The 26,565-nt window shown below is 41.7% G+C and overlaps 1 protein-coding gene across 5 annotated transcripts in view; it reads left to right on the top strand.

Moving 5' to 3' along the window:
* lyst (lysosomal trafficking regulator) overlaps positions 1-26,565 on the top strand; it is a 273,203-nt gene that overhangs the window by 237,155 nt on the left and 9,483 nt on the right. For all 5 annotated transcript variants that reach the window (XM_060925484.1, XM_060925485.1, XM_060925483.1 and 2 more), the window contains 6 exons: positions 15,627-15,857; positions 21,605-21,794; positions 22,805-22,941; positions 23,353-23,442; positions 23,854-23,993; positions 25,575-25,672. In XM_060925484.1, coding sequence (XP_060781467.1) covers positions 15,627-15,857; positions 21,605-21,794; positions 22,805-22,941; positions 23,353-23,442; positions 23,854-23,993; positions 25,575-25,672 — 886 coding nt within the window. The remainder of the gene's footprint in view (positions 1-15,626; positions 15,858-21,604; positions 21,795-22,804; positions 22,942-23,352; positions 23,443-23,853; positions 23,994-25,574; positions 25,673-26,565) is intronic.

A 26,565-nucleotide genomic window follows, 5' to 3' on the forward strand; every position in this document is an offset into this window, starting at 1 on the left:
AACCATCTCAATCTCACCTCTCTCACTTTGTCTCCAAGCCATCCTACATGTCCTGTCCCTCTAATATTCTCATTTCTAATGCTGTCCAACTTTGTTACTCCCAGTGAAAATCTCAACATCTTCAACTCTGCTACCAGTTCAGCCTCCTATCTTTTTGTCAGTGCCACTGTCTCCAAACCATACAACATAGCTGGTCTTACTGCTACTTACTACAGTACTACAGTACTTACTTACTACCTTACTACAGTAGGTCTTGTATACTTTCTCTTTCACTCTTGCTGGTACCCTTCTGTCACAAATCACTCCTGGCCCTCTCCTCCATCCATTCCAACCTGCTTGCACTCTCCTTCACTTCTCTTCCGCACTCGCCATTACTTTGTACGCTTGACCCCAGATATTTGAACTCTTCTGCTTTGACCACCTCTGTTCCTTGCAGATGCTCCATTCCACTGTCTTCATATCCTCATTCACACCCATGTACTCCATCTTGCTCCTACTGACTTTCATTCCCCTTCTCTCTAGTGCATCCCTCCATGCAGTGTTGTTTTCGTTAACGATGACGAAATGATTTCGTTAACGCACCTTTTTTTAATGGCTAAAACGAGACAGTGATGAGCTAAACATAACTCTTTGATCACAAAAATATGACGAGACGCATCTGTTGTTTTCGTTGACGAGACGAGGGAGAGCGTGCACGCGAAACATTAATGTCTGCATCGTGCATATGACAGAGTGCGCGAGGGACAGCGAGAGAGACTGCGTGTGTGCCTGTTTATGTAGTGCATGCTAGACAAAGAGCATCCTGATTGGTTTACAGACATCCAAACTGATTTCAGGGAGGTGTCGTGACGCATGACTTTTTTCCCATTAGCGGGGGGGGTCACGACACCTCCCTGAAATGAGTTTGGATGTCTGTAAACCAATCAGGATGCTCTTTGTCTAGCATGCGCTACATGAACAGGCACACACGCAGTCTCTCTCGCTCTCCCTCGCGCACTCCATCATATGCGCGATGCAGACATTAATGTTTCGCGTGCACGCTCTTGCTCGCTTGCTCTAGATTCCGGGAGATATTCTCCAATTTGCGGGCATCAGGGAGCCACTATCAATATGCGGGAGACTCCCGGAACTTCCGGGAGACTTGGGATGTCTGCACTAGACAGTGTTTATGTAGAGAGCATGCACACTTCAATCAATCAATCTTTTATTTCAATTACATATAAACATATAATAGACTACACGAGTCTGCAAATAGTGCTAATCAAGGCAGACTCATGTTTACAAAGAAAAAAATATTTTATATGAATTTAATATAATACTTAAATATGCATGAAAAAGATAATAAAACATACTCGACAAATTAACAACTATTTGGTAACAAAAAGAAAAAGAGGAGACAATACTTGTTATTGGATATAAAGGTACAGTAATATATCATTCAATAACATTGAAAAAAAAAAATATATATATATATATATATAGAGAGAGAGAGAGGTATACTTGTCATACTGATAATAATAATTCATGCATGGTATTAAATAATATTTAAAGTTAAAACTAAGATAAATAAATATATATAGCTCTTAATTATATATAGAAATAAAGTTATGTAGAAAGAAAGAGTTTGGAGATGTCAACATCATATCCATATCTACTTAAATCAGAAAAAAGGTGGTGTCTGACTTTTTTCTTGAACGACAATTTAGATGAAGATCTTATAGAAGTTGGAATCTGGTTCCATACACTAACACCAACATGGGAAAATGAGTTCTTTTGTAGATTTGTACGAGAATACTGAGTATATAAGTTATTGGAGTAAGATGACCTAGTGTTATAAGAATGGATACTAGAAATAGAAGAAAATAACTTACAAATGTTTGAGGGTGCACTTTAATTACATTAATTTAGAAATACATTCATAGAAAAGATTTACTGGTAAAATATTGCTTTTGGAAAACCATGGAAGGGCACTTTCTCTATTATCAACAAAATGGATTGATCTTAAAGCTCGTTTTTGTAGGATTAATACTTTATTTATATGAGTTTTACAAGCCTGTCCCCAAGAACTAAGACCATATGTTAAATAAGGTTGAATCAGAGAGCGATATAATGTCATAAGGGTATATAGTGGAATGAAATGTCTAAGCTTGGCCAAAAGGCCGACAACCTTGCTTATTTTGTTGCAAATAAAATCAATATGAGGCTTCCAAGTAAGATTGTCATCGATTATTAAACCCAAATATTTGACATACTTTTTACGCTCAAGTGAAACAAGTTTGTTTTGAGACACTGTTTTGAGAGTATGTTATGCACAACCTGTCAACCTCAATTACAATTTCCTATCTCTGTATTGGCCTAATTTAATGTTTTAAAGTAATTATTTTTTCGACTAAAATGAATGACTGACTAAAACTGGACTAAAACCCTTTTAGTTTTCGTCGACTAAAACTAGACCAAAACTATCAAGGATGGAATTGACTAAAATGTGACTAAAACTAATAAGCATTTCGTCCAAAAGACTAAAACTAAATCAAAAATGGCTGCCAAAAACAACACTGCCTCCATGTCTAAGTTTTCCTCCACTTGCTCCCTGTTCTCACTACAGATCACGAGATCATCTGCAGACATCATTGTCCATAGGGCCTCTTGCCTGGTGTGGGCTGTCAACCTGTCCATTTACCATTGCAAACAAGAAAGGGCTCAAGGTCGAGCCCTGGTGCAATCCAACGTCCACCTTAAATGTCTCCATCATTCCCACTGCACATCTCACTGCTGCCACGCTGTCCTCATACATATCCTGATTGTCAGATCAAGATTGACAAAATATCCTTAAAGGATATACGGAGAACCTTTATTTTTAAATACATTTCTGAGTGGATAGTATCTCCATCCTTGACTCTTGTATGCTGCATAAATGGGAATTTTAAAAAATATATTTTTGAGAGTTAAAATCGACTGCAAAGTTGGCATGCGAGCTGCCCCACTGAGCCAGCCAGCCCTGAGTGCGTGACGTCACAGCAGTAACCGGTTTTTAGGCCGAGGCCTTTTACAGCTATAGACCAAAGTCATATAAAACTTTATGGTGAAAGTAAGAAATACTGTTACCGACTTGCTCAACTAAGACTGATTTGACTTAATTGATTGTGGGTCAACTCTCATTAAAACGGTAGGTGTTATAACTTATGCAACATACATGTACATGCATGCATTTTTACTGATAAAATGTAAAAGGCTAATTAAATAATCAGATGAACTGAGACAATCACATTCTGAAGCAAATTAAATAATCTTATACAGGTAACTTAAACACACAATACAAGTTACATGTGTAACCCCATTTTTTAACAGGTGCTGATCACCCAGCACAGTAGGCGATAGGCTACTAAAGAGTTACCCTGAATCCCAATAAATAATGGTGCAACAGGGTCCTAAGTTCTCAGCGGTGGAGTGGTGAGCTGGCTGAGATTCCTGATACCATAAGGGTACAAGTATGAGTAGAGAGAGAATAATAATCATGAATCTAATAAATGATAAATTTAACAGCGCGGTGCCTCCACTGCGAAAATACTACACTTATTTTTGAAGCTAGTGTATGGTGTATTTCCTCAGAATTTAAAATAAACAGTAGCTTGAGTGAAAGAACTAATAGCTAGTCTGCAGTGTGCATGTCAGAATGTTCAAATATAAAGAACCAAATGAGCAGCCAATACACCCAAGATATAATTAAATAATAATGATTATATTTATTAATAAGCAATAATAATAATAATAATAATAATAATAGCAATAATAATAACAATAGGAGATAGTATTTGACAATAAATGCTTCCCAAAGAAGCATGCAATGTAATCACCAATATGACTAAAATAGTAACACCGGCACAAGAAGAGCGGAAACAATTAGCCTACATAATAGAGATGTTACAGATAGCACATCAACAGTGTGTATACCAGCAGTACATAGTAAGAAAATAAAACTGGGTTTAGTATCAAAAAAATAAGAAGTGGACAAGAAAAAAACGCACGTGCAGTTGGGGCCCGTTGGTGCACAGGTGGCAGCTCTCTGAACTGCAGGCAGAACAGCAACCGCTGCAATGCCCTTCTAAAATGCTGGCTATCCAGGCGAGACCAGAGGAACGCGTGTGTGTGTGTGTGTGTCAGTCACTACGTTTACATGCACATAGACAGAATCGAATTTCTGCTGTTGCTCGACTGAAATCGAAGTTCAAAATGCCATGTATACACCTTAATTCGGCTGAAATTGAACCGAACTTGATTTCTCGGAATCGAGCTACACGACCTAGTTTATGCGATTTCTGCCGAGCTACTTTGTGCATGTATACCCTATCGAGCTAGTTGTCGAGCTACTTCCGGAAGTGACGAGACCACAAGCGAGAAACACAACAGCCTCGGTCGGCATGACAACAGTAGTAGCGAGCAGCAGAAGAGGTCAGGAGGAACAAACGAAGAAGAGAAAATGGCGATGTAGAGCTCTCTGAAGTGTGGGTGGAGCACAGAGGACGGCAGGACAAAGCTTCTGGTACTAATAGGCTTTTTATTGTCAGACTTTTCAGTTTAACAGCCTACTTTTATTCTTGAGAGAAAAACACACACACACGCACGCGCGCGCGCTGTGTTCTAGTCCTGGGATGAGCTGTCCCCTCTGCTCTCCCTCTGCCTCCTTAAATAGGGCGCGGTTACTGGGAAGACACACAAACACAGGTTAATTACCGTCAGGTGTAGTGATTCTGCCACTCACCTTCCCTGGCTCCGCCCTCCTGTCACAGACCGGCGCTTGACCACGCCCCCACTGCCACAGGCAAGCAGAAACGTGCACTTCTGGAGCAATGAGGAGACAGACTTCATGCTCATTCAGCTTAAGGAGTTGAATATATTAAAATTCATGGACGGGAGAAAAACGCACAATGGAGAACACGGAACTGATAACTTTGTTTACACTCTTGAATAGCTCTTCTTCATGACGACAACCGGAAGTGTACCAACACGATGGGGCGTGTTGCGCCACCTGTGGCTCGGGTGCACAATGCACCTCACACAATAGCCCGATTTCATTGTGTGCATGTAGGATTGGATTTCTCTGGCACCCTGCTGGGACCTTCAGCTCGATTACCGACAGCAGCTCGATGTGCATGTAAACGTAGTCACTGTAAGTGTGGGTTCGCGTTACTCACAATCCACTGGTCAGACCAGACGGATCAGGTTACAGATGTCGGTACAGTCACGCAGCAGATGCTCCTGAGCAGAGGGCCAGTCACTGCTGTGGGTTAGCTCGCTCGAATAAGATGCTGCTCACCCCAAATCCCTCGGTAGCTGGCTGGGTCCCGGTCCCGACACAGTGAGTCCCCGGGACTGATGAAAGCGCTCCGGTGGGCACAGCAACGGAGAGCAGATGTGTCCGTGGAAAAAAAAAACAGCAAGATCACTCACTGGAGTGACACCGGAGTTTATGGCCACAAGCAGGCCAAACTATAAATATACTCTCTGCAAAATCAGTGCTGAAATAGAGCTCACAAACAGCGCGATCTCTCTCTCTCTCTCGGCTGCAGGCGGGAACTTGCGTGAGCTTCTCTCTCGCGAAGTGATGGAACATTCAAAAAGCTCACGAACTCGCGGGCATTAAACATATACCAATTACCATGGGCTGACATCAAAATTCAAATAAAAATACAACGAGCAAATAAGTCTGATTGGTCCAAATGCACAGTACGTCACAACACATCAGAACAGTGAAAATATTCCAAACCACAAGGCATTATGGTAAATGGAGTTAATTACACAGAAAATAGGGCAATCCAATAGACCACTTCGCATGTTTGTAAACAAACCGACCATTGCCAGGATGCGTGCGCAGCCTGGACCCAGAAACAATGGCGCTGCCCATAGACCGGCATTATGAGCTGTCAGATTATGCCAAACAACTGTCGTTACAAGATCGAGAATGCTACATAGATAATTTAACTCTAACAAGTGGACATCGCCTACCGGATCCGTATTTAATTAAAGAGTGAACGGACATTGTTAGTAAGTTCCCTGGTATACAATGGCCAGATATATACTCGTACCTTATTGACAAGACTTCAGTGTACACCCACGAAAAACTTCGTGCCTACAAGTCTTTAGACGCATATGATTATGTGCGGGCATGTACAACTTGATTAACAATGGGACATTCATATTCATTTTGTTTTAATCAAATTATGCCAGTGATGTGATGGCAATGTGGCTTTAGCTACAACAGCAAATACCAACCCTAAACAGCAATTTGCAGGAGGTAACGGCATGAAAGGAATGATAGTGTAAAGAGTGCAGCTAAGAGAAATCAGAGCTGCGTAAAAAGCGAGAGGCAGAGAGCAGAAATGAAACTGAACGGGGCGGGAGCTAGGTTAGAGCAGTCAACGTAAGTTGGCATTTAGAGTGAGGGCACACAATTTTACCTTTCCATCCTTGCTTTAAAATTGTGATTTTCGGCATACACAAATAATGATGGCACAAAATCTGGACTCCTTGAGTCAAGCGAGACCTCTCCTACAAACAAAATTGCATGCAAAGCTAAGTTAACATGCTAACAATATTCATTACATTGTGTAACTATGACCCAGCTAATCAGACAAACGTTACCAAAGTATTTTGCTACATCAGTAAACGAAGACTAGAAAGAATAAAAAAGAAAGATTTAATAAATAGCCTGATCTTATCTGTGATGAAGTGGGCGCTGCAAACCCGCGCATTTTTGATGGTGCTTTCATCCCAGTCTACACGTTTGATGGCTTGTAGCCATAGACGTCGGCGATTTTTTTGAAATGGGTGAGATCCTGCTGGAATTCTGAACATTTTAACCCCATCACTGCTACGATTCTGACACCCGAAAACACAACAACTAGGCATTTCTGAGTCTTTTTTGGGTCCAGGCTGCGCGCGCAATTTCCTCTTTCGTATGAATGACGTTTACTGTGAAGGGGTCTATATAGAGTATAAAATAGTGTTATTTTAGAGGACCTTACACATGTATTAATCTAAATGCAGGTAAACGACGTGTTGTTTTTGTTGTTGTTTTTTATCCAAATGAGAGTCGGAGCTTACCCATCTGTGTTCTCGCTTCTTGAAGGCCGATCTTGTGGCCGATTGTTTTGAAACAATCTGACATTCAGTGCTCCGTTCATTCACTTCTTCCACGTAAGGGCGAGATGGCAGTATTATCCAGTGGAGAAAATCAGACGGCTGGTCCACTCATTCTCCATACGGAGTACTCCGCCATTACTGCTCGGCTCAGGCAATTACTAAAACCCGGGACGGAACGGGATGTCACCGCTTTTAGCAATAACCGCGGGGAGGTCACTGCCTGAGCCATATGTCCGTCCCGTTCTGTCCCGGGTTTTACCAACAACCCTTGGCTCACTCTGGTAAAACTGGTGCAACTGAACTCACTTTCCTTGTAAAAAATAAAATAAAATAAATACTTTTCTTGTAGTTTTATTTAATTGTTGGTACTGCACCCTCTTTCAATACGGGCTTATAGCCAGTGCCCCTTAAAAGATCAGAGGTCTCATATGAGTCTTCAGTAAAATGTGCAGAGCAGAGGAGAGACCATTTCATAGCCGCCCAATGTGCCCATGAACTTCTTGCAAAACGCGTCCAAATCTTTGCAGTTTGAACATTCTTGGGCCATGAATGCAACATAAATCCAGTTTCTGTCGTGTTGCTGCACTCACCAGCAACACATCTATGTGGCATGGTGATAAATTAGCTCAAAATGGAGGATCGGAGTTGCAGTCAGCTCTGTGTTTTAGTATAGTGGAAATGGCGATGAGACCAATAGACTTCCTGCTGTGACGTTACGGACGTCAAGGTCATTCATTCAGACCACTACCTATATGAATCACCTTTAATCGTAAAAATTACTATATTAGATTTATTGTCAACGCTTAAAACTATTCCTGTGCCATTCTTGAGGTCTCAACGCATTTATAAACGAAAGTGAGGCCATGGCTCTGCGTAGATGCTTTAAGCAGCATCGGCCAGCTGATTGGGATTCCCCAAAAACTGTAATGATGGCCACAGATATCAGTCAAAATCAGTCCTTATCAGTCAGCAGGTGGAGTCAGCAAAACAAGAGTTTTGCTGAACAGGAGTATTCCGTTGCAAATGAGACATTTCTTTGACAGCCTGTAAGGCTGAAAGCATGTGGACATGAGATAGAGAGAAGCCAATAGGGGAGGGCCACAGTAGGTGACCACAGTTTTGTGCAGAGCCAATCCAGGCACCAAGTGCAAACAGCTGGAGATTTCTTTCTAATCCTGTCTGTGATGCCAAAATATGTCATGGAAATTGGTCTCTAAGAAATGAAATACAAATAGAAAGTCAAGGAGTTGCAGATTATAAGCTTTTATTACACAAGAGTAACAATGCCAAGCTTGTCTGCAGAGAAGCTGAAGACTCAACTCTGGGTTTTTCCTTCTTATACATTTCTAACAAGTTACAGTTACAACCTTGATGCAAATAACCAACACTCTTTGGCTGTTTTGTCACCATTATGTTCTTCCTGCCATATCACTGGGCTCCACCCTTTCATTTTCCCCATTGGTTTATTAAACAACCTACAGGCTGGGTTTACATTCTATACTTGTTACAACCATTTTCCATTGTTTTTTCCAAAGCTTCAATGCATGGTAAAACAAAAATAAAGTCTCAACGTATTTATTTGTGCTTAAAGGGCATATTCTGGACCAATTTCATTTTATTTATATTTATATATATATATATATATATATATATATATATATATATATATATATAAATCTCCTTCTCACCCCCGGGGGGGGGGGGGGGGGGGGGGGGGGGTATCCATGTCATCCTCAAGCTCGGGTCCTCTACCAGAGGCCTGGGAGTTTGAGGGTTCTGCGCAGTATCTTCGATGTTCCTAGGACTGCGCTCTTCTGGACTGAGGCTTCAGATGTTGTTCCTGGGATTTGCTGGAGCCACTCTCCCAGCTTGGGGGTTACTGCCCCAAGTGCCCCCACTACCACGGGGACCACGCAACCCTTGACATTCCACATCCGTTCCAGCTGCTCTTTCAACCCTTGATACTTCTCAAGTTTCTCATGTTCCTTCTTCCTGATGTTGGCGTCAGCTGGGATCGCCACATCTATCACCACCACCCTCTTCTGCTCTTTGTCCATCACCACTATGTCCGGTTGGTTAGCCAGGATCTGTTTGTCAGTCTGGAAGCTGAAGTCCCACAGAACCTTGGCCCTGTTGTTCTCAGCCACCTTCTGTGGTATGGCCCATTGGGACTTGGGTACTTCTATTCCATACTGGTTGCAGATGTTCCTGTATACTATCCCAGCCACTTGGTTGTGCCTCTCCATGTATGCTGATCCAGCTAGCATCTTACACCCTGCTACTATGTGCTGGACTGTTTCAGGGGCTTCTTTGCACAGTCTGCATCTTGGGTCTGATCTACTCTGGTAGATCCTGGCCTCTATGGCTCTTGTGCTTATGGCCTGTTCTTGTGCTGCCATGATTAGTGCCTCTGTGCTGTCTGTCAGTCCTGCATTATCCAGCCACTGGTAGGATTTCTTGATATCAGCCACTTCCTCTATCTGACGGTGGTACATGCCATGTAGGGGTTTGTCTCTCCAGGTTGTCTGTTGTTCCTCCTCCTCCTCTGCACTCTCATCAGGGTTCTGCTGCCTGAGACATTCACTTAGCAGTTCATCCTTTGGGGCCATCTTTCTGATGTATTCTCGGATTTTCGATGTTTCATCCTGGACCGTGGTCTTGATGCTCACTAGCCCTCGGCCTCCCTCTTTCCGCTTAGTGTATAGTCTCAGGGCGCTGGACTTGGGGTGGAACCCTCCATGCATGGTGAGGAGCTTTCTAGTCTTGATATCTGTGGCTTCTATCTCCTCCTTTGGCCAGTTTATGATGCCAGCGGGGTATCTGATGACTGATAGTGCGTACATGTTGATGGCTCAGACCTTGTTCTTACCATTCAGCTGACTTTTCAGGACCTGCCTTACTCTCTGGAGGTATTTGGCTGTGGTTGACTTCCTTGTGGCTTCTTCATGGTTTCCATTAGCTTGTGGGATGCCAAGGTACTTGTAGCTGTCTTGGATATCACCTATGTTGCCCTCTGGTAGGTCAATCCCCTCAGTCCGGATCATCTTGCCTCTCTTTGAGACCATCCGGCCACACTTGTCCAATCCGAATGACATCCCTATGTCATCGCTGTAGATCCGGGTGGTGTGGATCAGCGAGTCTATTTCTCGCTCGTTCCTGGCATACAGCTTGATGTCATCCATGTAGAGCAGGTGGCTGATTGTTGCCCCACTATGGAATCGGTACCCGTAGCCGCTCTTCATGATGATCTGACTGAGGGGGTTCAGGCCTATGCAGAACAGCAGTGGTGATAGCGCATCTCCTTGGTATATGCCGCACTTGATGTTGACTTGGGCAATGGGTTTTTTTGAGTTGGCCTCTAGGGTTGTCTTCCACATTTCCATTGAGTTCTGGATGAAGGTCCTTAGGTTCCTGTTGATCTTATACAGTTCCAGACATTCCAGTATCCATGTGTGTGGCATTGAGTCGTAGGCTTTCTTGTAGTCAATCCAGGCAGTGCACAGGTTGGTCTGTCTCTTCTTACAGTCTCGGGCGACTGTTCTATCGACCAGTAGCTGGTGCTTGGCTCCTCTGGTGTTACTGCCAATCCCTTTCTGTGCCTTGCTCATGTATTGAGCCACATGCTTACTCATTTTTGCCGCAATGATGCCTGACAGGGCCTTCCATGTTGTGCAGAGACAGGTAATTGGCCGGTAGTTGGATGGGATGGGTCCCTTCTGGGGGTCCTTCATGATTAGGACTGTCCTGCCTTGGGTTGGCCATTCTGGGTGGGTTCCATCCCTCAGCAGCTGGTTCATCTGTGCTGCTAGGCGTTCATGGAGTGCAGTTAGCTTCTTCAGCCAGTACGTATGGATCATATCGGGGCCTGGTGCTGTCCAGCTCTTCATCTTTGACACTCTTTCTTGGATGTCTGCCATTGAGATGGTTACTGGTTCTTGTTCTGGGAGGTTGCTGTGGTCAGCTCTTACACCTTGGCTGGTTCAGTGGAGAACAGCTTGTTTATTCTCCTGGCCTCTCCCTCCTTGGTGTATCTCTTCAACCGGGTGGCCAGAGCTATTAGTCGCTGTTTGGCAGTTTCGAGTGCCTCTGGTATGGAGAGTGAGTTGTACTTCCTGGGTGCCCCTTTATTCACCATGTTCCCTTTCTGTAGTTCAGCTAGCAGGCTAACTTCTCTCCGTGCTGCCTTTATCTTGGCCTCTAATCGTCTCTTCCATGGTGGATACTGTTTATGTATATATACTGTATATATATTTGTTATATACTGTGTATCAGCTTGTTGGTCTCAGTGATGGTTCTTGTGGAGATTGTCTTCAGAGCAGCATTCACATCTACTAGTAGATCTTCTGAAGGTACTTGGCAACTCAGCTTCGGTATTCGTCGGGGGCTCCAGGTTTCCAGTTGGGTCACGATCTTCCTTCTCAGGTCAGCAGCTCTTGTGTTGAGGCTGTTAGGTGTTGGGGCTTGGTACCCAATCTCTGGTTGTGGGGATGATGACATCTCCCCGCTGACCTGTCTTCCTGGCTCCCCCTTGCCGTAGCATCGTTGTTGTATTTCATTAATCTCTAGTTGTGATAGCAGATTTCGATTACGGATGTTGGAACACTGGGCTAATAGCTGTTTCTTTGTTAGCCTTGATTGTGGGTTTCGAAGTATCCAATGGTCCCACATTCGCTGCATGTATCCCTTCTCTCTGGGACTGCTTGTATAGTAGCATTCCAGCAACTCCGTATTTATAAGTTATAAGTGTGTACTTTTATAAATTAACAAAAGTGCATATGATTTCAGATTATGTTCACACAGATGTATTTAAGTGCATAAAGTAATACTGACTGCATATTTCAGTGCATGTGATACTGCATGAGAATACAGAGTATATGATGTAACTCCGTATTTTCTGTCCTCGTCCATCGATGTCTTGTTCCAGTAGCCCATTTCTCATCAGTTTGCCCTGGTTCCCTAGCAACTGACGCAGACCTTGTTGACCCGGGCGACGTCTGAGCCGGTATGACTCTATCAGTTATGTCTTCACTCATTCCTGAGGTAGGCCGATATATCATGAGGGGTCTTGCCTAAGGACCCTTACTGGATGATGTTTTGCCCCGACCGGGATTCGAACCCCGATCTCCTGCGTCGTAGTCAGTGAGCATTACCACTGTACTATCCAGCTGATATATATATGAAAGATGAAAGTATGTCCCTTTACACACTCATCCAGAAGGGTAATTTTGCACAAGGCCATCTGTCTACAGCAGAAAAAAAATAAAGTAAAACGCGTCTGGAAAAATCCCAAGGGAGTCTAGAGCCAGATTCGTGACGTTACTTGCGGAAGCGCCAGCAGGCTGCTCTAAGCGCTCCCATTTCTCTCTCACTGTCCGGTCTTTTGGAAAACGATGAGTACTAATCCCATCAAGATTGGTGTTGCTACACCCTCCTACGATACATCTGTTAACCATTTTAATAATTACGCGATAACGTTGAAGAAATTTGCAGAAAACCACCAGGTCGTTTTCTCATAAACAAACCAGTAGGATTCAGAGGGAGGCGTCCCGCACGTGATGTCATGAAAATCAATGTTTGCCGGGAAATCCAAATGCCAAGTTTTTTCAGAGGCGGACCAATTCACCCCAAATGGCTTGATTTCAACTGCATTTTTCTGGTATTGCGCAAAGTAAAAAAATTGCAGAGAATGCAGAATGTTACAGATATTTGACCAAAGTTTAATATAAAATAGGAGAATTACATTGATCTCGCTCCTGAATTTACCCGTGATATGCCCTTTAACATAATTGCTTTGTGCTCAACATATGTGTGCTTCAGTTATAAGTGTGTACTTTTATAAATTAACAAAAGTGCATATGATTTCAGATTATGTTCACACAGATGTATTTAAGTGCATAAAGTAATACTGACTGCATATTTCAGTGCATGTGATACTGCATGAGAATACAGAGTATATGATGTAAATACCATAATGTTCAGTGCAAAAGTTTTATCACAGAGAAAGAATCTTTATAAAAGACAGTGGTCTGAAAAATAACAATACGATTATTTTAATAAGAGATTTTTACAGAACAAATTACAGAGCATTTTTCATCCATTTCTGTTACACGCTGTTTTAAGTTTTCTTAAGGACTAGTGTTGGAGCGCAAATATGTCGGCAGAAGATGTAAAGTGCTGGATGTGATGAGGGAAAATGTTATTGTACTTTATCGTTCAGCATTTTGTTCTTTCCACTTCAGATGTATTTTAAACAGTATTACTGATTTAAGCAATATTAATATGAATTTAATTAAACCCACAGAAGAAATGTCACAACATCTGATTAAACTGTTTCTGGGCAGCATCAGTATTCATTCAATGTATAGCACCCCACAACGCATAGTTATTTTGTGAGAGGACAGCATGCTAGCACTTCTGTGTGCCATGTTACCCATGATCCCCCTGTCTGCGTCACAACACAAATATGCATTAATGGAGAAGTAGAAACCAAGCTTAAGTCACAAAAAAAAGAAATGAGGGCATATCTCCACAACACTTATGCATAGACATCAAATTTGTCACATATAATCAGTGTTGGGAGTAACGCGTTACAAAAGTAACGAATTACTGTAATGCATTGCTTTTTGCAGTAACACGGTAATGTAAGGCATTACAGAAAAAAAATTGGTAATATTTTACTCGGTACAAATGTCAGTAACACGCGTTACAATGCATTTTTAACCTGGAATGAAGTGGTGGGCTTTTTTTTCCTTCATACAAATTCGCCAAAATCACGCGTGATCAGCAGAGGTGAAACACCCACGCAAAATGTTTCACATCCTTTTCCTTTAGGCTAGTCAGACAGGAGAGAGAGATGAGTTAACCTGCAGCTGATCTAACGTCGGATAGCCCATTCTCCAGATGGGCACACGCCCATTACTTTAAGTTTGTGAAAAATAAGGATGTGAAGAACATCGTAGTCAAATGCACTTTGTGTGCGAAACCTAAAGAACTGTCCACTTCCCTAAATAGCGCCAGTAATTTAACTAAGCATTTACAGAGGTGCCATAGTAACATGAAGTTAGCAAGGAAGCAAGCGGAGGATGAGAGTGGCAATAAAATCACAAAGCAGCCAGAATTAACGTTCTGCCTCTCTGAGATGCTCCTTCAGCCTCAGGAGGTTAGGAGACTTGTGGCGGAGTATGTTGTTGAAGATATGCTGACAATTTGTTTACATTTTTGTCCTGTATAACTGAGTTGTTTTTTTTTTTTTTCTGGTCGGAAGTCAGACTAAAGTGATTGAGCTGCCTTTCCTTCGAGGGCTAATATGCCTAAGCACTTCAACATCACTAAAAGCACTTTGATTTTGTTATTTCTAATTCTGTTTTTCGAAATGTGACTGGGTAGCCTCATATAGCTAATAGTCATTGTCTAGCTGTGATTTAAAAGGCTTGTGGGTTTTTTTCAGGCCAGTTTTATTGTAGGCTACGATTTGCCATAATATGTTCATTTTTGTTACATTTCTGAAATGGAGTCATATCCCTTAGGGCTAATCTTTTTTTTTTTTTTTTTTTTTATGAAGCATAAACTATGCTTAATGCTGTAAACTTGAAAACAATAAAGGCATAGAAATGCTAATTTTGTATCCTGTCATATCTTTAGACATTACAATACAGTTCGATTAATGTTAATATGAATAGGCCTAAAGTTACAGTATTTCTATCACAATTTGCCAGACTTTCACCTTTTGTCTGTTCTTGCGATGATTGTTCCTTGTATTGTGTCATCAGCCATCACTGTGGCTATTATATTCTAGTGTTTTTAACCATAAGCCTACCGTAGCTCAGTCAGATACCACATCACCTTCCACTGGATGTGTGATGAGCTAATTGAGCGTCTTGAGCTACATTTAGATTGCCAAATCCATACTTCCAGTTATTTCGGTAAGAGTAACTTAAAAGTAATGCAATAGTAGTGTAATGCCTTACATTTTAAATACAGTAATATTGTAATGCAACTAATTACTTTAAAATGACAGTAATAAGTAATAAATAATGCAAAACAGTTTTGAAGTAACTTGCCCAACACTGCATATTATTAGCAACATTACTTAAAGGTGATAAACAGATTTGCCTGGAAATGTAACTTGAGAAGGCTACTGAATATAAGTAGTGAACCAATATTTCTGTGACAGTTTGACGTTTTGCTTTCAAATTTAGTAAATCTCCTTAGGAACAAGCGCTTATGGTCCCAGTGGGTTCTGGTCTTCTGTCATTAAGAGGCGGGGACAGAAGGTGCTTGGTGCCCTTAATTGCTGCTTGCATCTATGTTTTTTATTATTATTATTATTATTATTATTATTATGTGGAAAATGTATACCCATGCTGATTTTTGAGGGAGAGATGGGCCTTGGGTGTTATAAGGTGTTGGAACATTCCACATTTTCTCACAGTGCAGAAATCATACTTGTCTTTTTAAAAAAAAATTTCTTTATTTTATCCCTGCAGACATATTTTGGTATGGACGTCTCAGCAGTGGAGGATCCTGTACAGCGGCGAGCCCTAGAGACCATGATCAAGACCTATGGCCAGACGCCCAGACAGTTGTTCCACACCTCACACATCAGCCGCGCTGGACCCAAACTCATAATTGAGGGAGAGTTGCCCGCTGCCATGGGCCTGCTGGTACAGCTGGCATTCCGGGAGAGCCGTGATCAGAGCAAAGAGATTGTCCATCCGGTGAGACCAAATCCACGTTTACCTTTTTCACATGCATGCAACGCATACACATAGTAAGAGAACAAAAACAAATGTACATTATTTCAGAAATTATGGCAGAGAATAAACAAAATCCAGCTCTGATGACCATTTTGTGCATTCAAGAGTCAATCATATTTCATAATTTATTTTTACTTATTTTAATAGCCATGTTTTAGGGAAAGAGAGATGTAAGCAATGGCTAAATGTCTGCAAGCTACAATCATAGACCAAGTCCATATCCAGTGTTTCGGCAAGCATAAAATCTATGTGGCTAATAGGAGAGCAGTGTCTGTTTGGTAGTTTTTTTCATGGTATTCTTTCAACTAGGTTTTACTTGCAGGCAGAAGAAGAGCATTTATGCAGTTGAAGCACTACACTTTTAGATGCCGATAAAAGCACGTTCTATTGCTTGTTGGGTTTAACCTGTTGAAGATACAAGTGTTAAATATATAGAGAACTTCTAAAGTCAAGAATGTCCCAGTTTTTTATTCTATCAGGTAAAGCAAAAAGGAAACTCTAATTATTAATATTTTTTCTTTCGCGCTGTCACTGTTTGGCAATCCAGCAATCAATTCTGTTGTGGCCATATGCCATCTGTGGCTAGGTCTCATGACCGTAGACTTGACTAGATTCTCCTTTGGTGAGAGCAATGGCAAAATTTTCTTGCTGTCAGTATACACTCATCAGCCACTTTAACCTCCTAGGGCTTAGCGGTCACATGCGTGGACAGCACTTTATGGAAATTCGGAACAAGAATCCACATATGTGGACATACTTTTTCTCTAAAAGTACATCTTATCAAAAGATGATGCTTAGTTTTTATTCTAATCAGGTTCTAATAAGCCCAAATAGCAAAGAGAAATAAAAAATGCATGTAAAAAAACAGCTTGGGCCTTAGGAGGTTAATAGGAACTTGTTCTTCTTTCTAAGATTCCTATTCTTGCCTGGCAGGAGTGGAACACAATGTGGTCTTCTGCTGTTGCATGCTGAGATGCATTTCTGCTCACCATGGTTGTAAAGAGCTGCTATGAGTTGCTATATCCTTCCTGGCAGCTTGAACCAATCTGGCCATTTTCCTCTGACCTCTCTGATCAGCAAGACTTTTCCACCCACAGAACTGTCGCTCACTCAGTGTTTTTTTTGGTTTTTGCATCATTCTGTGTAAAGTCTAGAGACTTGTTGTATGTGAAACCCCAGGAGATCAGCAGTTTCTGAAATACTCAAACCAGTCCATCTGGCACCATCACCCATGCTGCAATGAAAGTCACAGTTTTTCTCATTCTGACGTTTGAAGTGGGCATTAACTGAAGCTCTTGATTTGTAGCTGCATGACTTTATGCATTGTGCTGCTGTTAAGGGATTGGCTGATTAGATAACTGCATAAAACGGCAGGTGTATGGTGTACTTAATAAAGTGCAGGTGAGGTATATTATTAATTAATTTTTAGGTTAGGACATTAAATCTAATCGCCTGGGCGGCATGGTGGTGTAGTGGTTAGCACTGTCATCTCATTGCAAGAAGGTTCCGGGTTCGAACCTCACGGCCAACGGGGGCCTGTCTGTGTGGAGTTTGCATGTTCTCCATGTGTCTGCATGGATTTCCTCCGGGTGCCCCAGTTTCCCCTACAGTTTAAAGGCACAAGCCAGGTCCCTTAATACCGGTGCCAAGCCTCGATAGATTGGGGAGGGTTGTGTCAGGAAGGGCATAAGGTGTAAAACCTATGCCAAATCAAATATGCAGAACAGATCCCCTGTACTGCTCCCCCTAACCGGAGCAGCCAAAAGAAGATGATATTAATTCTAATCAGCTCTGTCCAAGCATGTTGAACTGTTCAACGTTACTGTGTTGGGGATCGCAGTTAGCTGCTGTCCATCACAATGACTCAAGTTAGATTCAGATGTCTGTTGGACACTGTTGGATAAATGGTGCATCTCATAATCAGTGTTGACAACTCTTCATAGTAAAGTAGCTAAAGCACACTCAAATTGCTAGAAGTCATAAACTAGAGGTTATAAACTAGTTTGCATATTCATTGATTCATCATGATTTGAGTATTTGCGTATGAAATTACAATTCTACAAAGTATTTGAAGGACAATTTTCTGAACGCCCCACCCCAAAAAATGCTAATTTATTTCTTGTAGAAAGAAGTCATCTTTGGTCATGGCACCATAAACTAACCTTTTCTAGATTTGCAAATATACTATACATTCTATCAAGAATGAAGAAAATGGTTGCATGAAGGAATAAGCATGAAGGAAATGGTTATAAATGGAATAACTCACTTTTATTACGACAAAGAAAAGAGTTTTAAATGTAGAACAAGCAGTGGTGATCAGTGATTGATCATTGGGAACAGTGGTGATCAGTAAAGGGTTATTAGGAAAATTGGCTCGTGCAAGAGCATCTCAGTCATGCTTTACACATTTGGTGAGTTGAGTGAACTTGCTGTCTCAACTCTGATAACCAGCAGCTGTGGTGTGAGTTGGAGAGCCTTATTGAGTGCAGAATAGTTACGAACCTCTCCTTCAAATGTTACTACACTTGTTGCTTGACTCATGTTCAAGGATGCCCCTCTATGTGGGGGTGACGTAAACTTAGAGGAATATACATCATCTGTCACTGGGTACATAAGCAAGTTTGTGGATTATGATGTTCGCAAGCTGTGATGTGTTCAGATCATGTGACAAATTGGCTCTCAGAACAGCAAGGACCAGCCTCACCAGTGGCATCAAGAGAGCAAAGGCCTCCTACACACAGCGGATACAAGATGATTTCTCCAACAATGACCTCAAGGGTCATGTTGCAGGGAATTTTGACAAGCACGTATTTATATAAGAATCATCCTGTCTGCACCAGTGATGCCTCCCTCCCAAACATGTAGAAATGGCTTTTACTCCCAGTCTGAGCTTTCAACACAGAGACCACAGGAAGTATCACAGCTCCATTTGGTGCTGTCTGTGAGCCCATGTGAGCAGACATCTTCAACATCTCCCTGGCACAGGCTTCTGTTAGCCCCTGCTACAGTGAGGTCTTCAAGCAGCTGGTCATGGTATACATTCAGACCTACATCCTAGTAACACTGGATCCTTATCAGTATGCATATTAACCAAATTGTTCCACCACAGATGCTATAGAAGCTCAAATCATTTGGTTCCCGTTTCCGCTTGAGAGTATACTGTGCGCATTTTGGCTGCCACTTCCTCACCAGAGCTTTTTACACCTACCCACCCCCCTTTGTTTTTCTTTTTGTGATTGATGTTTGTTCTTTGTTTGAATGTTCTTCGTTTGGGTGTTTTGTCTGCTGGTTGTGGTGTGGCTCCGGACCCAGCTTTGGGTGTCGGTTCCCTCTGGGCCTTGGTCCACTATGGGTGATGCCTATGCTCCTCGCTATGGACTGCAGTGAGCTTGTTGCTCTTTTTAACATCAGGGTTGTCCAGTGCTCTGTGTGGTGGTGCTTCTGTGCTTGGTGTGGTGTTCCGAGCAATGTTGCCCGGTGGCACTGTGGTGGCTGTGCAGGCAATTTGGAACATACCAGCGCTCTGTGTGGCGGTGCTTCTGTGCTTGCTTTGTGGATTCATGGCGCGGTGTTCTAGGCAGTGTTGCCTGGTGGTGTCGTGGCGACTGTGCAGGTGGTGTGAAACATACCTTCGTGCGCCTTTTGGTGGGACTGTGGGCAGCTATACCACTGGAATTACATCCTGACTCTTTTTTGGTGGACTTTTTTTTTTTTCTCTCTAATTGTAACGCGACCTTGGGTGTGAGAAAGGCGCTATATAAATTGAAATCATTATTATTACTATTATCATTAAATCACCCAGCCTAATCTCCTCAATGTGCAACTGAATTCTGGACTTCCTGTGTAACAGGCCTCATACAGTCGAGATCCACAACAGATCATCCAACTCAATCACCTCCTCCAGCACCAGGACCCCCCCCCCCCCCCCCCAGGGGGTTCTGTATCCTGTGTTGGATGCTGTACGCACTGCCCACCCACGACTATGTCGCCAAACATAACAGTAGCCACATCAGTCAGTTTGCTTATGATACCACTGTCTTTATGAGATTGCCAACAACAATCTTTCTCTCAATGTCAGCAAGACCAAAGAGGTGATTTGCTGATTTCAGAAGGACCCAAATATCTCAAATTTCAAGTTCTTCTGCCTGTACGTCAGAGAATTTCATATGGTCCATCAGCATCTCGTCCTTAGTGAATAAGGAGCAACAATGCCTCTACTTCCTAAGAAGACTGAAAAGGACTGTATGCGCACTTACCTCCTCAACTCTTTCTACAGTTGTATCACAGAGATCGTTCTGACCTGTGGCATCACTGTCTAGTGCAGAAACCGATCTCATACAGGAAAGCATTGCACCTGGTGTTAAAGACTGCTCAGTCAATTTCTAGGTTTCATTGTCCTGCCATTGATAACATTGACACCCAAAGGTGTGTAAGGAAGGCCAGCAGCATTAGGCAGGTTCTCTCTCACCCCTCCCATGGACTGTTTGCATTCTACCCATCTGAAAGAAGACCACAGAACATCAGTGCCAAGTCAACCAGATTCATAAACGGCTATTTTCTCACAGAGTATTAGACTTCTCAACAGATCAGTCTCACCTCACTTTATTTCACGTCATTCCATTTCCACAATCACTGGACACATTTACACTTAACATTTAATAATCCATGTACAAGTCTTCTTTCATGTTCCTACAGCTGCTCAGGACTATTAACAGAGTTTACATTATCACCAGGGCGGCACGGTGGTGTAGTGGTTAGCGCTGTCACCTCACAGCAAGAAGGTCCGGGTTTGAGCCCCGCGGCCGGCGAGGGCCTTTCTGTGCGGAGTTTGCATGTTCTCCCCGTGTCCGTGTGGGTTTCCTCCGGGTGCTCCGGTTTCCCCCACAGTCCAAAGACATGCAGGTTAGGTTAACTGGTGACTCTAAATTGACCGTAGGTGTGAATGGTTGTCTGTGTCTATGTGTCAGCCCTGTGATGACCTGGCGACTTGTCCAGGGTGTACCTCGCCTTTCGCCCGTAGTCAGCTGGGATAGGCTCCAGCTTGCCTGTGACCCTGTAGAAGGATAAAGCAGCTAGAGATAATGAGATGAGACATTATCACCACTCCCGGGCAAAAGTATCTTTGGTTTTCTGTAGTGCTTAGTGTTTACCATAGGTTTTTGTTTCATGTATTGTTGCTTGTCTGGGCTACTTTGCTGTTCAGTTAGTATATCCACTGCTGATCAACGCGGCGCACGTACACACTTTATATGCTTTATATAATTCACTTCTAATTTATAACAAGCTAAGTTACAGCTAATAACTAATCCTGACTTCAGTTTTGCAAGTATGACTGACTGACTAATTAAAAAAAAAAAAAAAACTAATGCTAGTGACAGCCAGCTTGTCACTGCAGCACTACCCTGCTCACATATGCTGGGTAGAGCCTACATTTCTCTAAAGTCATGAATGATGAAATGAATAATTAGTGAGCAGTGATAGTGGGCAAGACAGGACGAAGGCATGTTGCACACAATTTCAGACATGTAGGGAAGGGTAGTATAAAATATAAAATAAAAGTTAATTGAATAACTGAATATAAATAAATAGCGTGTGAGAGACCTGCTTTTCTTGGGTGTGTAGTTCATTTTGTCACTAGGTTTTAAAGGATGCACATTTTTTCCCCCCTATCTTCTGAGATTTTGCAACCCCCTTCTGCTGTTTTTCAGAGTCCTCTGCCATGGATTAAGGGTCTAAAATGGGGTGAGTATGTGGGCTCACCTAGTGCTCCTGACCCAGTGGTGTGTTTCAGCCAACAACATGGAGAGTGCTTCGGCTCCCTGCTGGCACTGCCCACCCGAGCCATCTGCGGCCTCTCCTGCAAGTTCTGCCTTATGATGATTTACAGCAAGGAGCAGGGTGGGGGACATGCACATTTACACACATTAAAAGATACACACAAATCACTGTGTGCATTGATCTCATATAAAACTGTACAAGGATATACCCTCAGGTCTTTGCAACCTCTAGCACCAGTTGAAGTCGGTTGTTGTGCATTTCCTCTGCTAAACTGCATAAAGACATGATACTACATAGTAATATAAAGCTCCAAAACCTATTATAACTAGTATTGGAATGGCAGGGCCAATTCTGTTTTTTTTTTTTTCTTCTTCTTCCTGTCATACTTAATATATTTGAGACCAAAAAGGGTTTGAGATCTCAAGATTAATATGAGACAATAGATTGTAATTTCAGCTTTTAATTCCTGATATTTACATCCAGATGTGTTAAACGACTTGGAACATGGAACCTTTGAGCATTTTTCAATTGCTCAAAAATAGTGCAACATGTGACCGATAGGTATTTCTTATTGCCCGGCTGTGCCCTGTTAGATTGATTGTTTAAACAGTTAATAGCTCTGAATGTCTACTCTTGATTTGAGTCCTGTATTTCTTCTGTCAAGACCACATTTGTTGTTAAAAAGTATAAACCAACATGAAGACCAGAGAGGTATCTTTGGGAGAAGAGCAAGATGAAAGCTTATAAAAGAAGGAAAATCGATCAGAACCATTGCACAAGCATTGGGTGTAGTCAGTGACATCACCAACAACCTCCACAAGCCATGGGTGAAGGTACCACAATCCACTGTTTGAAGATGTCTTGGACAGCAGAAATATAGGGGCCATACGACAAGATACTCTAAGACTATCTGTTTCTATCCTGCTCACCTAAACGTTGGGTGGTCTGCCACCTAAAGTGTCATGTTCTAAGTTTAACACATCTGAATGTAAAAATCAGGAAATGAAAGCAGAAATTCTGATCTCTCGCATTGTTTTTCAACCAGCAGAGTCTGCATCAGTCTGCAAGCACATGGCTAGACTGACCATAATGGTAATGATGCTCTCAGCTCACTGTTCACTGTTTCTTAGGTGTGAGAAGTATGCACAGCACAGATATCCAGTGGTCTGCCATTCTCAGCTGGGGCTACAGTGACAATACACTGCGGCTCAAGAGCAAGCAAAGTGAGCCACCCATCAATTACATCCAGTGCTCTCCGCTCCACCAGGTATGACACTAATAGCAATGTTGTACAAAAAAGAAACAAGCTTTCGTGAAATTAGTGATTTTACTAATCTAACAGCACAATAGTACATAATTAATCTGATAACTGCAGAGTATCATGAACTCTACAATGTTTCATTTACTTAACATGTACAGTATATATTTAACCCATTAAGTTATTTTTCTTCTTTGCTGGTAATTTCTTTGGGAATTTCTATGGTTTAAAAAAAGCACATAATACAGTTTCAAATCTAAGAGTCTTGAATTCTGCTTGAGTCTGATGGGACAGATGATGATTGTATTATTATTGTGAATGTTAACATCTTTTTCCTCCTGATAAATCTCATACTTTATTGCAGTCTGTTTATAAGCTCCATATTTGATTCCCCTAAAACACATACTCACTTTCTCTCAGGTGACAAGTTGTGCCTGGGTGTCTGATGGTTGTCAGCTATTTATGGGCAGTAAATGTGGTGTTATCACTGCCTACAACAATCGTTTTGTGGTAGGTTACTACAGCAACATAACTTGCCTGCTTCCACACCATCCATCCAGTCATTAATATCTTGCACATTCCACGTTTGGAGTGGTCTCCTTTGTCATTCCTCTGTTACCCTAGAAACACATTTCCTCTAGCCCAGGTGGAATCAGACAGGTTGAATGGGTGCACTGCCCTCTCACCTCTTGCATTATCTTTACTTGTATCTCAGCGTCAATAAAAAGATAATGGGGAAGTCTTGTTGTTTCTTAAATGAACACTTAAATAAAACCAGTGGTATTTAAAAGGTTCAGAGTGATCATCTTCCCAGTTTATTTTGTATTTATAAGGCTTCTGAGCAACACATTTATAAGTGACCTTGTAGGGGATTTTCTTTGCTATTTTGTACCAAGTTCTTGCTGTTTCTTTCTTTTCTAGGGCTCTGAGATGGAAGTTGAGTCTCAGGTTCACTTGTATGGACACACAGATGAGGTCACAGGTCTTTTTGTCTGCAAACCATACAGTATCCTGATCAGCGTCAGCCGAGACGGAACCTGCATCATCTGGGACCTCAACCGGTTTGTGTCCAGTACATGTCTGTGGATGAGTGTGTGTGTGTGCATTCTGTGGTCATGCCTAGTACTTAAGGGTAAATCTATAAAATCTATTTTGTGATAAGTCATCATATTGATGGCTATACATTAACACTGAACAAATGAATTTCCAGCTACTACCTACTCCTACAAACTACGGTACTAGTGCATCTCAAACAGTTAGAATATCATGAAAAATTTCAGTTTTTCTTCATTTAATTTTGAAGAGATATTCTAAAAGGTAAACTTTCATATATTCTATATCATATCGTCCATATTCATCACATGTAAAGTGAAATTTCAAACCTTTTTTTATTTTGATGATTATGGCTTATAACTCATTAAAATCAGAAATCCAGTATCTCAAATTATGAGAATATTTCCTAAGATCAATCAAAAAAGGATTTACAATACAGAAATGTCCAGCTTCTGAAAAGTATGTTCATTTAAACAGTCAGTACTCCGTTTAGGGCTCCTTTACCATTACTTACCGCATCAATGCGGCGTGGCATGGAGGCGATCAGCCTGTTGGCTGGCCAATCAAGCACAGTAATATGATCAGCAAACCATTTGGTAGTAGCTTTGGCACTGTGAACAAGTGCAGTGTCCTGCTGGAAAAGGAAATTGGCATCTCCATAAAGCTTTTCAGAAAATGGAAGCATTGAAGTGCTCTAAAATCTCCTGGTAGATGGCTACATTGACTTTGGACTTGATAAAATACAGTAGACCAACACCAGCAGATGGCATGGCACCCTAAATCAAGACAGACTGCAGAAACTTCACACTGGACTTCAAACACCTTTGATTCTGTGCCTTTCCACTCTTCCTCTATCCTCTTGGGCCTTGATTTCCAAATGAAATGCAAAATTTACTTTCATCTAAAAAGAGGACTTTGGACCACTGACCAACAGTCCAGTTCTTTCTCTCCTTAGCCCAAGCAAGACGCTTCTGACATTGTCTCTGGTTCAGGAATGGCTTGATATTACAAATGTGACAGTTGTAGTCCCTTTCCTGAAGATGTTTGTGCATGGTGGCTCTTGATGCACTGACAACAGCCTCAGTCTACTGAGCTCTCCCAAGTTCTTGACTTTTTTTTTTAAATAATCCTCTCAAGGCTGCGGTCATCCCTGTTGCTTGTGTACCTTTTCAGCAATGACCTTCTGTGGTTTACCCTCCTTGTGGAGAGTGTCGAGGATCATCATCTGGATAATTTTCAAGTCAGCAGTCTTCCCCATGATTATAGTTGTGTGTACTGAATTAGACTGAGAGATGCATGGTATTTATACTATTTTACTCATAGTAACTTATTCTAACAAGTTGAGATACTGGATTTCTTATTTTCATGAGCTATAAGCCATAATCATCAAAATTTAAACAATAAAAACCAACCTTGAAATATTTCACCTTTTTGTTTACCGTTTTGAATTAAATTACCAAAAAAAAAGAGAACTTTTTCACAATATTCTAATTTCTTGAAGTGTGTGTGTGTGTGTGTGTAATATTGTAATTGTTTTTAACCCTGTCATTTTTACTGACTGTTGAGTAATGGCCATTTTGTCTTGCTAGCCTGTGCTATGTGCAGAGTCTCACTGGTCACAAAAGCCCTGTGAATGCCGTGTCAGCCAGTGAGACCACAGGAGATATTGCTACTGTCTGTGACTCAGGTGAGTTACTGCACTTCCTGAATGATGTTCATGAATTCCTTAGTTTTCTATGATCTATATGCCTCTTTCAGACTACATACAAACTACAGTTGAACCAAATGAAAGTTAGTTACCTTTTATAGGCAAATAATATCCTTGATAAATACAGCAATTTGTATTTCTGTATGTTTATATTATACCATGTATACATATGTATATACAACATACATATTTGTATTTGGCAGTACAGAAGTGCATCTAAGTTTCTACTCGTTTAGCTAAGGATGCAATCGTGCGATTTCTGGCCAATTTGAAAATGGAGCAAAAGCAGTGTAGTGGAGCTGATAGGAGGGATAAAAGAGAGAAGAAACGAGGAGAGATAGCAGTATTGGCCGATGTACCATTGCTGTTGACCTATTTTCAACCAATAGATGTTAGAGTAGAGAGCCAAGTATTACGGCTAACATTACTGAAATGGTGGTGTTTGATGCCAAGCATACTGTTGAGACTGCTGCGGATTCCAAAACTCAATTCAATTCAGGGTTTTTTTTGTCGAGGATTTTTTTTAAACAATTAACATTTCCACAAAGCAGTTTTAAAGAAATATATATACATTTTGGATATAAATCTTAAATTTATAAATTTATCCCTAATGAGCAAACCTGAGGCAGGTGTGGCAAGGAACAACTCCCTGATATGACATCAGGAAGAAACACTGAGAATAACTTTTTAGAATTTTAGTATTAGGGAGCAGTAGTGATGGCACAGTAAAAGCAGCAGGTAGCATTGCCACCTCATCATTCCAAGGTCCCTAGTTTGATCCTGAGGTCAGGTTACTGAGTTTTGCATGTTCCCCCTGTGTCTGTGTCGATCCTGTGTTGATCATGATCCTTCTTCTGGATTCTGAGGTTTCC

This window comes from Neoarius graeffei, chromosome 7 (genome assembly GCF_027579695.1).
Source record: "Neoarius graeffei isolate fNeoGra1 chromosome 7, fNeoGra1.pri, whole genome shotgun sequence".
In the NCBI taxonomy this organism is placed as follows: Eukaryota; Metazoa; Chordata; class Actinopteri; order Siluriformes; family Ariidae; genus Neoarius; species Neoarius graeffei.